The sequence below is a fragment of the Pleurodeles waltl genome, chromosome 8 (assembly GCF_031143425.1).
Source record: "Pleurodeles waltl isolate 20211129_DDA chromosome 8, aPleWal1.hap1.20221129, whole genome shotgun sequence".
NCBI lineage: Eukaryota > Metazoa > Chordata > Amphibia > Caudata > Salamandridae > Pleurodeles > Pleurodeles waltl.
In genome coordinates, this window is record NC_090447.1 from 674,845,964 (window position 1) to 674,861,040 (window position 15,077).

Below are 15,077 nucleotides of genomic sequence, written 5' to 3' on the forward strand. Positions count from 1 at the left end.
TCGGGGAAGGTAGCAGAAGAAAAAGAAGAGTTGATGACGGCCTGGAGGTGCGGGCGATGATGTCGTTGGCTTTATTAAAGATGAAGTGAGGGCAGGGGTCCGAAGGGGCACCGGAGTGGATAGAGTTCATGATGGATTTGGTTTCTTCAGTGTTGATGTGGGTCCAGTCGTTGAGGGTGATGGCCGGGAGTGCGGGTTCGGTGATGTTTGGTTGGGTCTGGTGTCCGAAGCTGTCGTGGAGGTCGCTGATCTTGCGATGGAAGAAGGTGGCGAGGGATTCGCACAAATCCTGAGAGGGCGTGACGGCGTTGGCGTTGGGGTTGGAGAACTCCTTGACGATGCTAAAAAGTTCTCTGCTGTTGTGGCTGTTTTTGTCCAGTCTGTCGGTGAAAAAGTTCCTTTTGGCGGCGCAGATCAGGTGGTGGTGTTCGCGGGTAGCGTTCTTGAGGGCGGTCATGTTGTCAGCGGTGTGGTCCTTGCGCCAGGCCTTCTCGAGGGTGCGACAAGTTTTCTTTGATTCTTTGAGGGTGTCAGAGAACCAGAGAGGTTTTTTGGTGTTGGCCTGTCGATGCGTGCGTTTGAGGAGAGCAAGGTTGTCTGCGCAGTTGGAGATCCAGTTTGTGAGGCTGAGGGCTGCGTCGTTGGGGTCGGTGGTGAGGGTGGGTTGGTTGGCGGCGAGTGCGGAGAGGAGTTGCTCTTCGGGGATCTTGTTCCACTGTCGACGAGGGATGGGTTGTGTGCAGAGGTGGCGGGTCTCGCGTCGGAATGTGAAGTGGACACAGCTGTGGTCGGTCCAGTGTAGAGCGGAGGTGTGGCTGAAGAAGATGTGTTTGCTGGCGGAGAAGAAAGGGTCAAGCGTGTGTCCGGCGATGTGGGTGGCGGTGTTCACCAGTTGCTTGAGGCCGAGGTTGGCGAGGTTGGCGAGCAGGGCGGTGGTGTTGGGGTCGTTGTTCTGTTCCAGATGGAAGTTGAGGTCGCCTAGGAGGATGTAGTCCGGCAAGGCGAGGGCGTGCGGGGAGATGAAGTCAGCGATGGCGTCGCTGAAAGGGGCGCGCGGTCCGGGGGGACGGTAGACGAGGGATCCTCTGAGGGTGGTCCTGGGGTCAGTGCGAATCTGAAAATGCAGATGTTCAGCGGCGAGAGGGGTGTCTTCGGTGGAGGTGGTGACGCTGATGGAGTATTTGAAGACGATGGCGATACCTCCTCCTACTTGGTTGGTGCGGTCTTTTCTGGAGATCTTGTAGCCTTTGGGGATGGCAGTGGCGATGTCTGGAGCTGATGAGGCGTTCATCCAGGTTTCCGTGATGAAGGCGACATCCGGAGCTGTGGAGTCCAGGAGGTCCCAGAGTTCAACGGCGTGCTTATGGACAGAGCGAGCGTTGATCAGGATGCACTTGAGGTGGTTGATGGCGCGTGGGCTGGTGGTCGTGGTAGTTGTGTGGTGGAAGATGCGCTTGCAGGAGTTACAGGCGAAGGGTCCATGGGTGCGTTTGGGGTGGGCTTGGAAGCAGGTGTTGGAGCGCCCGGGGTTGAGGGCGTGGAGGGTGGTGGGGTTGTAGCGGGTCAGCAGGGTACGGGAGAGCTGGGGACCAGGGGTCGTGGCGCTGGACGTGGGCCAGTCACGCAGCGGCCACCATAAGAGGGAGGGGGGGGAGGGGTCAGCTGGGGGCGAATGGGAGCTGGGGGGCGGGGGCGTGCAGGAGGTCGCGGCGGGAAAGCGCGAGGGAGGGGGACAGGTAGAGTGAGAAGAGCTGGGGGAGGGGGGTTTAAGGGAGGAGGGGGGTGAGTGTTAGAGTTTTAGGAGAATAGGGAGATAGATAGGAGTAGGGTTGAAAAGATAGGGGAGGGGGGTGGTAGAGGTGGGTGAGAGGTAGAGTGAGAGGATAGGAAGATAGGTAACAGAGGGGGTGTCGGGACAGGGGAGAGATAGGGAAATAGATAGATGGAGAGATAGGTGGAGAGATAGAAAAATAGGTAGATAGGAGGAGGGGGTGAGTGAGGGAGTTAGATGGAGAGATAGGTAGAGGAGTGAGGGAGGCAGGTAGCGAAAGGGTAGATGTGGGTGATAGTGAGGGGGAGGCGAGTGAGGGAGGGGGGTGAGGCAGGAGGGCAGAGACAGGGGCGGGAAGAGACAGAAGTCGGAGAAGACCGAAGAACAGAAGAACCGAAGAACACAGAAGACCAGAAGAACACAGAAGACCAGAAGAACACAGAAGACCAGAAGAACACAGAAGACCAGAAGAACACAGAAGACCAGAAGAACACAGAAGAACAGAAGAACACAGAAGAACACAGAAGAAAAGAAGAGAAGAACACAGAAGAACCAAAGAACACAGAAGAACAGAAGAGAAGAACACAGAAGAACCGAAGAACACAGAAGAACAGAAGAGAAGAACACAGAAGAACAGAAGAACACAGAGGAAGATGCAGGGGACGAAGAAGCAGAAGAGCAGACGAACAGAAGATCACCAAAGAAGATACAGAAGACGAAGAGCAGAAGGCAGAAGACCACAGAGCAAGATTAGGAAGAAGAGAGGCGACAGGAGAGGCTGAGGAGCACACAGAAGAAGAGAGCAGACGGGGAAAAGAAGAGTACAGAAGAAGATTGCAGAGGAGGAGCGAGGAGGAAGAGACAGAGAGGAGGAAAAGAAGCAGGAGCAGGAGAGAGGGTGAGTAGCGCGGGGCAGGGCGAGGGGCTGGGAGGTGGGGGGTACTTACTGTGAGGTGGGTCTCAGGAACTCCGGCACCTGGAGGAGCTGGAGGAGCTGCAGCGGCAGGGGGAGCGACCTACCCTTGGGTCAAGGGTCGCTACCACTGTCGCGCAGCGGCCGCCATAGGAAGGGGGGTGGGGGTCAGCTGGGGGCGAATGGGAGCTGGGGGGTGGGGGCGTGCAGGAGGTCGCAGCGGGAAAGCGCGAGGGAGGGGGGACAGGTAGAGTGAGAAGAGCTGGGGGAGGGGGTTTTAAGGGAGGAGGGGGGTGAGTGTTAGAGTTTTAGGAGAATAGGGAGATAGATAGGAGTAGGGTTGAAAAGATAGGGGAGGGGGGTGGTAGAGGTGGGTGAGGGTGAGAGGTAGAGTGAGAGGATAGGAAGATAGGTAACAGAGGGGGTGTCGGGACGGGGGGGAGAGATAGGTAAATAGATAGATCGAGAGATAGGTGGAGAGATAGAAAAATAGGTAGAGAGGAGGAGGGGGTGAGTGAGGGAGTTAGATGGAGAGATAGGAAGAGGAGTGAGGGAGGCAGGTAGCGAAAGGGTAGATGTGGGTGATAGTGAGGGGGAGGCGAGTGAGGGAGGGGGTGAGGCAGGAGCAGGAGGGCAGAGACAGGGGCGGGAAGAGACAGAAGTCGGAGAAGACCGAAGAACAGAAGAACCGAAGAACACAGAAGACCAGAAGAACACAGAAAAACAGAAGAGAAGAACACAGAAGACCAGAAGAACACAGAAGAACAGAAGAGAAGAACACAGAGGAACCGAAGAACACAGAAGAACAGAAGAGAAGAACACAGAAGAACCGAAGAACACAGAAGAGAAGAACACAGAAGAACCGAAGAACACAGAAGAGAAGAACACAGAAGAACCGAAGAACACAGAAGAGAAGAACACAGAAGAACCGAAGAACAAGGGGAAGTTTCCAGCCCTCTTCGTTCTTGCAGAATCCACAGCTTCTACCATCCGGTGGCAGCTTCTTTGCACCCACAGCTGGCATTTCCTTGGCATCTGCCCACTCCCGACTTGATCGTGACTCTTGGACTAGGTCCCCTTGTTCCACAGGTACTCTCGTCTGGAAATCCATCGTGGTTGCATTGCTGGTGTTGGTCTTCCTTGCAGAATTCCCCTATCATGACTTCTGTGCTCTCTGGGGAACTTAGGTGCACTTTGCACCCACTTTTCAGGGTCTTGGGGTGGGCTATTTTTCTAACCCTCACTGTTTTCTTACAGTCCCAGCGACCCTCTACGAGCTCACATAGGTTTGGGGTCCATTCGTGGTTCGCATTCCACTTTTGGAGTATATGGTTTGTGTTGCCCCTATCCCTATGTGCTCCCATTGCATTCTATTGTGACTATACATTGCTTGCACTGTTTTCTATTGCTATTACTGCATATTTTGGTATTGTGTACATATATCTTGTGTATATTTGCTATCCTCATACTGAGGGTACTCACTGAGATACTTTGGCATATTGTCATAAAAATATAGTACCTTTATTTTTAGTATATCTGTGTATTGTGTTTTCTTATGATATTGTGCATATGACACCAGTGGTATAGTAGGAGCTTCACACGTCTCCTAGTTCACCCTAAGCTGCTCTGCTAAGCTACCTTTTCTATCAGCCTAAGCTGCTAGACACCTCTTCTACACTAATAAGGGATAACTGGACCTGGTGCAGAGTGTAAGTACCCCTTGGTACCACTACAAACCAGGCCAGCCTCCTACACTCACTCTGCCACTGGTTTCAAGCCAGCCTAGTTGATGAGGGGTGATACCCCAAAACTGGTCCCAGGATATTTATTTTCCAGTCCAGGGTGGACCTGGCCTGGCAGTTCGGAACAGACTGTTCCCATTGGGAGCAGGGTCAAGGCTGATTTGCATACGGTTGGTTCCAAAAGGCAATGGCGTCGTAAGCAAAATAATGATGGCTTAAACCCAGATCTGTGACTGGGGGTGAATGTTTGATAATGTTCCATCTATTCATCATCTTTTTGTGTTGCATTTTAGCCCTAAGTAGGAAGGGTATGCCCAGATGAGGGTCCCATGCTCGCTACTGCACCGGTTTCAAGCTAGCCTGGCTGATGAGGTGTCATACCCCGAAACCGGTCCCAGGATGCTTGTTTTCCAGTCCAGAAAGGACCTGGCCAGGCAGTTCGGTCTGGACTGTCCCCATGGGGAGCAGGGGCAAGGCTGATTAGGATATGGTTGTGTCCAAATAGAAGGGTGTGGTGAGCAAAATATTGATGGATTAAACCCAGATCTGTAACTGGGGGTGAATGTCATTGTACATGCATTTAAATGGGTGGTGTGACATTGGTACCATCAGGCACTGCATAGTAGTTATAGTATCTCACATATTCTTGGTATTTATTTCACCATATTCTGTTCCTTTAGGCTGCAACCATTTACTTACGTGGATACAGTGGGCTGCATTTTAATACTTTGATTTATTTCCAAACCAATGCCCCATGGAAACGAAATACAAACATATATTACAATCTACAAGTTAAACAAGTCCATAAAATAAGTAAAAGTAATGGAATAGCAATCTTTCCCTCAAAAATCAGTTACAATGTAGACACACAGAACAAATTTAGAAAGTGCATAATGAAATCAACAAAACGCTTTTTTAAACTCGCTTTATGTAAAGTGATTTTGCTACCCCGATACTGTAAACAAAGTGGACCATGCTTCTTGGCGTTCTTTTGCCCCATATTTTAGAAATAATGAATAATCAAATCTTTTTTCTGCTCTTTCGGGCACAGGAGACTGTCTATAAGAATGTATATGTGCTTTAGGAATTAAATTCCATGTGATGCACAGCATCTTCCATCAAACTCTATTTTTCTCATCAAAACTTTGATCTTCTACACAGATTGCTGCTAGTACTTACTTCCAAAATTATTTTACCCGGTTGTTTAATAGCTCAGACAGATAGGGGGCAATGTATTATGTTCCAATTCAGGGGAGAACATGCATTATTGAGGTATTAGTTGTCAGACAGTCTCTGCCTATCAATGTACTAATTTCAGCTATTCTTTCGCAGAATACAAAAGTCAAAGTCAATTCAACTTTACTTGATTAATTAAAACCATAAACATTTACAAGTATAAACACATTTTAATTATATACAGTAATAAACATATCCATTTAATACACAAACAGCCAATACATTATTATCTTTTATCAATGTTACAGATTTTTCTGGCAGCATTATATTGACCCCAGGACAACAGATAATCAAAAGATTAGTTGCTTGTTGAGAGGTAACTTAAAACGTATTGCTGTCTCTGGGTAATCTCAATACGTGCATAAAACACAAACTCTATGACATGGCCATATAGTCACTAAAAAATAAAACACAGTTCTAGCCTTCCAGTTTGAATCATTGTACTGTGGTGACTGGAAAAAATATGTTTTTTCCCCAAACAGCAGCTTCCATTAGCTAACTAGTCCACCCTTAAGTCTATTGCAAATAGCCCTACTTCATAATGGGCTTATGGTACAATCTTTCTTCACACAGCTTTCTTAAGCAGTTCATAGCAAAGACCTCCATAACTTCAAAGCATTGCCGGTGGACCTGAGTTTAGGTTTTAGTGCAGATATATTGATATTGGAGGGTCTCTGCAAAATTAAGACCTAGATATGTATATAAACAAACTTGTATTAGGGCAGTATTTTGCAGATACGAGGAGAATGTTTTTCAGGAGTCTAAAAGATCTGCATCTTAGTTTTGTCCACACTTGTTGTTACTGTTAGACAACGGATTTTACAATATTCATTAATTGCAGTAACCCTGCATTGTAAACCAAGTGGGGTATAATCAATGATCACCAACTCATCTGCGCACATCAGGCAGGGTACTTTTAAGTCTCATAGTTCTGACAAGACAAAAAAAAAATGAAGGGTCTCCCAAATAAATTTACAGAAAGTCAGACAGAAAACGACTAAACAATACAGGGGCTAAAAAGCACCATTGTTTAAGGCCATTACCTACCGAAATCTTAGATATGAGTGTACAATTGCCATTGAAATCCATCTGAACCCCGTTTATTATATGAAGCATCTATAATACCATAAGCGGTAGAGAATATAATAAATTCCGTTTATTTCACAGCAGTTTCAGGTCAACCAACTACACAAAAAACTGACTGGTAATCCAAAAAACAGCAGCATAATTTCCTGAATCTGCATTGCATATAGAGCCTTCATGAGCAAGCTGGTTCTTATCTGATACAGAAAATCTCCCAACAACCATCTTCAGTGTGCCACATTACAACCTCAGAAATTTCACCACTTCAACATGGCTAGGAGGTGCCAACATCTTAACTGTCTTGGCGTCATGCATTTGGAACTCGGTACCCCCCCCCCCCCAAACAAACCAAGACACTGAACCATGCAACTGCTTCAACACTTGACATTGTAGGCAATTGATTCCAATAATTCTGTTTACTAGTCCAGGCCATCTTATCATGCATCGCACTCACTATTTTCTTAATAAACAAAAAAAATAAAAAATAAAACCACTTAGTCCACTTACTGATTTGTGTGTTTGTGCTTTTAAAACATTCAGGTCAATGTAATTTTCATCATCATTGTCTGTGTCGTCTCCCTTAAAAATAAAATAACGTTTTACTTAAAGATTAATGTCAAGTGAACAACAGATGTACAAAATTTGAAACAGAATTTTCTAATTTCACAGTTATAATAATGATGTACATTAGGTGGCTGCAAATTGCCTTCTCACACCTTGATGACTAGTCATTTCTTTCAGGGAGACAGCCTTTTGAAGACTTCTAACCCTGCACGGCAAACATAATTAGAACCTTAATTCCTTGACTACAGTAACGTGTATACTGTGGTTCCTCATTACCAAGATGATGTTATCATATATTAACTACAGAATGAAATAGATATAGTATTTACAAGTGTGTTACAGATCATGAGTGAGGTAGAGAGTGAGGCAGAAAATGAAGTAGAGGATGAAGTAGGCGGAGGGTTAGGAAGAGGCTGAGAGTAAGGCAACGTTTGAGATTAACGCTGAGAGGAGGGACAGCTTGAGAGACAGATTTAGAGACAGAAAGATTAAGAGAACAAGATTGTAATTCTCTCACTTCCTCTCTTCATTCTGAGGCTCAGAGAGCTATGAAGAGACGAAGGACATTGAGATTCAGAGACACAGAGAAAGAGAAAGAAGAGGAGAAATTGAGAAAGAGTGAGATATTGAGTGAGCTATAGACTGATAGAATATATGGAAACATGCTTTTAGTAGGCACCCCCCACACTTTTGCCCCCATTTGGACTACTAGCTGCTGTTTTTTTTCACTCAGAGTCCACTGAGGCCTGCTAACCAGACCTGAGTGCCAGTGTTCTAACCTCTTACAAATTGTATGTTGAATTGGCTATACCCAACTGGCAAGCACTAACTTACTTAAAAGTTCCTTATATAGGGTACACAGGTATCAAGGGCATGTAAGGCAGGGTGGCCACCCAGGTGTAGGAGGCTGGCCTGGCATATAGTGGGTACCTTGTGGTACTTACACCCTGTGCCAGGTCCAGTGATCCCAAAATACCCCACCCCAAGACCCTAGAAAGTAGGAGTAAAGTTACCCTACTACCCCAGAAAGACACAATAGTCGTGATAGGGGATTCTGCAAGAACCACAAGCAAAACACTGAAGACGGATTCCTGGACCTGAGGACCTGTAAAGGAAGGGGACCAAGTCCAAGAGTCGCAATAGTGTCCAGGGGGGCAGGAGCCTAGAAAACCCTGGATGAAGGTGCAAAAGGGCTGCCTCCAGGTGGAAGAAGCTGAAGATTCTGCAACAACAAAAATGGCTAGGAACTTTTCCTTTGGATGGAAGATGTCCCACGGTGTGCTGGAGATTGCAGAAGTGTTTCCACGCAGAAATACCGCAAACAAGCCTTGCTAGCTGCAAGGGTCGCGGTAGAGGTTTTTGGGTGCAGGAAGGACCAGGATGTCACCCCTTGGAGGAGAAGACATAGGGGGCGCTCAGCAACTCAGAGAGCCCCCACAGAAGCAGGCAGCACCCGCAGAAGTACCGGAGCAGGCACTTGGAAGATCTGAGGACAGCGGTCGACTCAGAGTCACAAAGGCGGGTCCCACGACGTCGGAGTCCAACTCAGTGGGTTGAGAACTGCAGGACGGAGTGCTGGGGACCCAGGCTAGGCTGTGCACAAAGGAAGTTCTGGAAAAATGCACAGAAGCCGGAGCAGCTGCAAATCACGCAGTACACAGGTTTGCTATCTGGTGTGGGGAGGCAAGGACTTACCTCCACCAAACTTGGACTGAAGGACCACTGGACTGTGTGGGTCACTTGGATCCAGCTCCTGTGTTCCAGGGTCCACGCTCTTCAGGATGAGAGGGAAACCAGTGGACCGGTGATGCAGTCTTTTGGTGCCTGCATTAGCAGGGGGAAGATTCCGTCGACCCACGGGAGATTTCTTCTTGGCTTCCAGTGCAGGGTGAAGGAAGACAGCCCTCAGAGCATGCACCACCAAGAAACAGTCGAGAAAGCCGGCAGGATGAGGCGCTACAATGTTGCTGGTATTCGTCTTGCTACTTTGTTGCGGTTTTGCAGGCATCCTTGAGCAGTCAGCGGTCGATCCTTGGCAGAAGTTGAAGAGGGAAGTGCAGAGGACCTCTGGTGAGCTCTTGCATTTGTTATCTGAAGAATACCCCAGAGGCGAGACCCTAAATAGTCAGAAAAGGAGGTTTGGCTACCAAGAAAGGAGGTTTGGCTACCAAAAGAGGTAAGAACCTATCAGAGGTGGGTCTCTGACGTCACCTGCTGGCACTGGCCACTCAGAGCAGTCTAGTGTGCTCCCAACACCTCTGAATCCAAGATGGCAGAGGTCTGGGACACACTGGAGGAGCTCTGGGCACCTCCCCTGGGAGGTACTGGTCAGGGGAGTGGTTACTCCTCTTTTCTTTGTCCCGTTTCGCGCAGAGCAGGGCTGGGGGATCCATGAAACCGGTGTAGACTGTCTTATGCAGAGATGGGCACCATCTGTGCCCATCAAAGCATTTCCAGAGGCTGGGGGAGGCTGCTCCTCCCCAGCCCTTCACACCCATTTCCAAAGGGAGAGGGTGTAACACCCTCTCTCAGAGGAAATCCTTTGTTCTGCCTTCCTGGGCTGGGGCTGCCCAGACCCCAGGAGGGCAGAATCCTGCCTGAGGGGCTGGCAGCAGCAGCAGCTGCAGTGGAAACCTCGGAAAAGCAGTTTGGCAGTACCCGGGTTCTGAGCTAAAGACCCGGGGGATCATGGAATTGTCCCCCCAATACCAGAATGGTATTGGAGTGACAATTCCATGATCTTAGACATGTTACATGGCCATGTTCAGAGTTACCATTGTGACGCTATACATAGGTAGTGACCTCTGTGCAGTGCTCGCGTGTAATGGTGTCCCCGCACTCACAAAGTTCGGGGAATTGGCCCTGAACGATGTGGGGGCACCTTGGCTAGTTCCAGGGTGCCCACACACTAAGTAACTTGGCACCCAACCTTCACCAAGTGAGGGTTAGACATACAGGTGACTTATAAGTTACTTATGTGCAGTGAAAAATGGCTGTGAAATAACGTGGACGTTATTTCACTCAGGCTGCAGTGGCAGGCCTGTGTAAGAATTATCTGATCTCCCTATGGGTGGCAAAAGAAATGCTACAGCCCACAGAGATCTCCTGGAACCCCAATACCCTGGGTACCTAAGTACCATATACAAGGGAATTATATGGGTGTACCAGTGTGCCAATGAGAATTGGTTAAATTAGTCACTAGCCTGCAGTGAAGATTTTGGAAAACAGAGAGAGCATAAACTCTGAGGTTCTGGTTAACAGAGCCTCAGTGATACAGTTAGGCACCACACAGGGAACACATACAGGGCATACATTATGAGCACTGGGGTCCTGCCTAGCAGGATCCCAGTGACACAAGGGCAAAAACAAATATACACACAGTGAAAATGGGGGTAACATGCCAGGCAAGATGGTACTTTCCTACAGCAGGGGTGGCTTTCCACTGTCTTGAAGAGGACTTTGTGGCACCCCAAACTCTGTGGTCAAAGTCGCCTTACATCACACGTGGACTGAGCAATCACCACAAAGGCACTCTTGTCGACTACACATCACCTGGAGCATCAGTGAGCATCTTTTCATTCTGTATCCCCAGCATTGGGACCACTCCATTAACGTCTACAGTGGTTGTGCTGTAAAGTTAGGAGCTGGACTGGAAAACGCTCTAGAGACCAGGTAACTGTCCAAATCTAGCCCATCCCCCCTCCTCCCTGACCTCCATGCTGGTGGATTTGATTGCCCAGGCCGGGCCAGAGTACACAAACTAACTTTTAGAAAGTTTTTTTTAAGTTTCCAAACTTCTTGTTGAACAATTCTTGTTTGTGGTTAAAAATAAAGGTGATAAAACCTTTGAAAATGTGTATCTCTGGAATCCTCCAGTGGATTTTGCTCATCTTGCACTTTAAAAATTCATAAAAGTAAACTCTATTTTTATAAATTGATGTGTTTCTTTCGTGTTGTGTAGCTTTCTTATTATGCTGTTTTGGTACTTGTAAATGCTGTACACAAAGTTCCTTTGTGAAGCCTTCCTGCTCAAAGTCACAGCTCCCAGGGGCTGAGCTAAATGTTGTACAAACGTGCCTGACTGGACCCAAGAAAGTTTTTGTGAGTGTATTGTGCATTGAGGCCACATAGCTATACTATACAATACACCCAAATCCTCACAGACAGCGAAGATGGAAAGAGTGAGAGACAAATTGAGATTAACAGACTGAAAGATAAAGAGTGTCTGTGAAAGATTTTGCAATGTTGGGGAAAGATTGAGCGGTATATTGCAAAAGACAGTGATACTGAGAGAGATGGTTTTTCCACACATGTCCCTCAAGGGCGATGTGTATTAGTCCTGAGTTGTATACAAATCTGAGTCACTAGACCTACGAATGTAGTGACATTTTCCACATTTTTCGAGACCTACGCATGTCTATCATTATACGTAATGCAGCCGGCACGAAGGGCCAGGCAGTTGACTGATCACTGCGGAAACGTGGTAATCTGAAAGCCAGGAGTTCACAACCCTGCAAAGCACTCGCACGCAGCCTTCCTTCCTTCCTTCCATTACATTGGGAAACATTAACGCATGCTGCCGCTGTCTGCAGTGCTTATAAACATCGAAGCATTGTAAGAAGAATACAAATTCCGATTTTACTGACAGCATGTCATTCACTTACCCCTATGTCACCCTCAACTTTGTCAAGCATCAACTCTGCATCGTCCTCCATTACGGTTTCTTCTTCCAGTTCTTCTGCGGGGTAAGATGGCCTGAAAGAGGCACAATTTCAGAAATATTTAAAAATTGGTTTGAAAATAGTGCTTAACTTTACAATGTTAAAACTAAAGAAATGCCCCTGCCTTCTGTGGAATAATGGGCGATTTTTGCCAAGGGCTTCTTTTATTAGTTGATTCTTACTAATCTTATATTCAAGATAACTGTGGGGAGAGAGGTAGTTGGCCTGGATACCCGTGAAGAGAAACACCAGTTCAAAGTGTTCTATGGCATCTGCAGCCTTGCTTGAGATATCATCCATAAGTATTGTGCTTCATTGAGTTTCGATGTCAGAGCCATGGTGTTGAGCAGAGAGGGCGCTGAGGATCTGCTGTTTCTTGTCGTAGAAGCAAGGTTTTTGTTACAGGAATGTCAAGCCCAGTCAGTTCAGCCTCACCATGTCGCATCTGTCATTTTGTGCTGGAGCCCTGAGCTCAGCCTCCATTTCTGAGAGTGGTTCCAATATAAAACCATGTACCCATTTAATAAAAGTAACATTTATAATGCTCCTAGAATGCTATCTTATTCGCAAATACATGCATATGTACGGAAGCAAAACTGGCGATTATTTGGTTTCAAAATAAATGGACACAAAATAGTGTGCAATTTAAAAAACAAAACAAAACATAAAAAACAAAAGTTTCTGCTACACTATCGGGCAATATCAAATACTATTTCTCCGAGGCATCATTCAGTAAAACATAACTGCTGCACACCAATTTCATCAAAAAAGGATTATTACTGGAAAATCAGAGCAAAACCATAAAGGACAACAGAAAAATAAATTATAGGCCAGGTTCTTGAAGACAGTCAAAAACGCATGTGCAGTTTTTATTTCCTTGCATTGATACAGATTTAAAACCTTCAGGAATTCACAAGAGTTTATAGAAGAAGGCTTGCAAACCATTCTCATGGCAAACTTTTGTGAATTCCGTTTTCGCATGGGAAAATATACACATGTATAGTTACTCCTGTGAAAATCTGCGGATCGATTTCAAACTCACCTCAACTTTTCACACCACAGAAAACGTTTTACTCCTCTCTTGTTAGGAGTACATTTTCAACCTTTTCCAAAATTGGAAGAGACTTGAGAGGAGTTGGTGAATCCCTTCCTGTCTACTTTCAGTCTCTAAGTAGATTTGTGAAAGATGGCAAAATTAGAGCCTTGCAAGAATCCAAACACTGATATGCTACGAACCCTGACATAATCAGAGAGGTTATTAACTGTGATCTTGCATAGTGAGAATATTGGCATAATTTATTACTTCAATGTCCCAAGTGGACAACAGCACCTACTGTTGCTCAGTCACAGGGTCTGACCAGAGTAGAGCTTGGGAAAGAGTTGATTCCAGGAAAAGGGTGGGGGCCGAGATGACCCTTGTCTCACTAGGGGACAGTGAGATGGTCCAGCGGACCCTCGTGCCGGCGAACACTAAGAAGCACAGGCAGTGGGTGACCATCAATGGACAGAGGGTGGAGGCTCTGAGAGCCAATGTGACTACTGTGAGGAGTCACCTAGTGTCTGAAGAGCAGGTAGTTCCCCACGCACTTCACCAAGTAGTTGCAGTAGACAACTCTAAGCGCATGTGCAAAGTGGTGCAGGTTCCCTTTAAGTAGGGAGGGAGGAGGAGGTCTCAGATTCCTCGAGAGTAGCTGTGAGGCCAACCATGCCTGTTGATTGTCTGCTAGACAATGACCTGGGGGATTCCCCTTGGAGGTAGGTGGAACACAGGTCACACTTAGAGATGTTGGGTCTGCCTGTATGGGCATGGGTGACCACCCGGTCAATGGCAGCCCGTCAGGGTGATCAGGAGGCCCTAGAGCCTGAAAGAGTGGCCCTGGTGCCTGTTGGAAAGAGGAAGGGCAGGACGGTGCAGGAATCTCACCCCAGAAGTTTCCACGGTCTGGGAGGAGGGTGAACCTGAGGGGCAGGCCCCAGAGTCTACAGGGGAACAAGTGGCTGAACTGGAGGAGGTGGCAATGCTGACCCATTGGAAGCAGGTCCCACCAGGGAGGAATTCTGTAAGGTGCAGAAGGCATGCCCTACTCTGGAGGGTCTGCGACAGTAGACTGCAACCCAGGCCTCTGGCAAGGAGTCTGGATCACACTGGATTTATTGGGAGGTTGGCCTCTTGTATAGCGAGCCTTAGGTTGCTGAGCCTGGGGCACCACATCAGTGCTTCAGAGCCTTCCTAATGGGTTTGGCTTATGATGTGCCATTAGCTGGACCAGGTCTACTGGCCCCAAATGCGCAGGCACTCTGATGTGTATTGTAGATCTTGCCAAACTTGTCAGGCAAGTGGCAACAGTGGGGGGGGAAATGTAAGGCTCCCCTTCAACCTTTTCATGTGGTCAGCACCCCCTTTGAAAGGGTGGGTATTGACATTCTGGGGCCACTGGATCCCAAGACAGCCATGGGAAACAGGTTTATCCTGGTTTTGGTGGACCATGCCACCAGGTACCCAGAAGCCATCACTCTTAGATAGATCACAGCCACTGTGGTGGGCCGGGCAATGATGGTTTTTTTTTTTACTCCCTTGGGGTTCCCCAAGGAGGTGGTATCTGACAGGAGTACCAACGTCATATCTACTTATATAAAGTCTCTGTGAAAGGAGTGTGGAGTGACCTACAAGTTCACCACTCCTTAGCAACCCCCAAGGAAATGGTTTGATTGACAGTTTCAACTGAACCCTGATAGGCATGATTAGGCATGAGGCGGAAGCGGGACGTTCTCTTGCCATGCCTTCTGTTTGCTTACAGAGAGGTGCCACAGAAGGGACTTGGTTTTAGCCCCTTTGAGTTGTTGAATGGCCACCATGTGAAGGGACCTCAGAGTCTGGTGAAGGAAGGCTTGGGGAAGGCCTCCAGTAAGCCCCCGCAGGATGTATTTTGTTACATGATGGCTTTTAGAAACCAGACAGCACGCTTCAGGAAGCTCGCTCAGAAGAACCTGGAAGCAAGCCGGGAAGACCTGAAATGCTGGTACGACCAGAATGCCACTCTGGTTGG

General features: G+C 47.5%; 1 protein-coding gene across 2 annotated transcripts in view; it reads right to left on the bottom strand.

Moving 5' to 3' along the window:
- The window catches only part of IFT57 (intraflagellar transport 57), a 192,967-nt gene that overhangs the window by 113,251 nt on the left and 64,639 nt on the right, over positions 1 to 15,077 (bottom strand). For both annotated transcript variants that reach the window (XM_069204792.1, XM_069204793.1), the window contains exons 4-5: positions 11,974 to 12,064; positions 7,253 to 7,324 (exon numbers count right to left, since the gene is read on the bottom strand). In XM_069204792.1, coding sequence (XP_069060893.1) covers positions 7,253 to 7,324; positions 11,974 to 12,064 — 163 coding nt within the window. The remainder of the gene's footprint in view (positions 1 to 7,252; positions 7,325 to 11,973; positions 12,065 to 15,077) is intronic.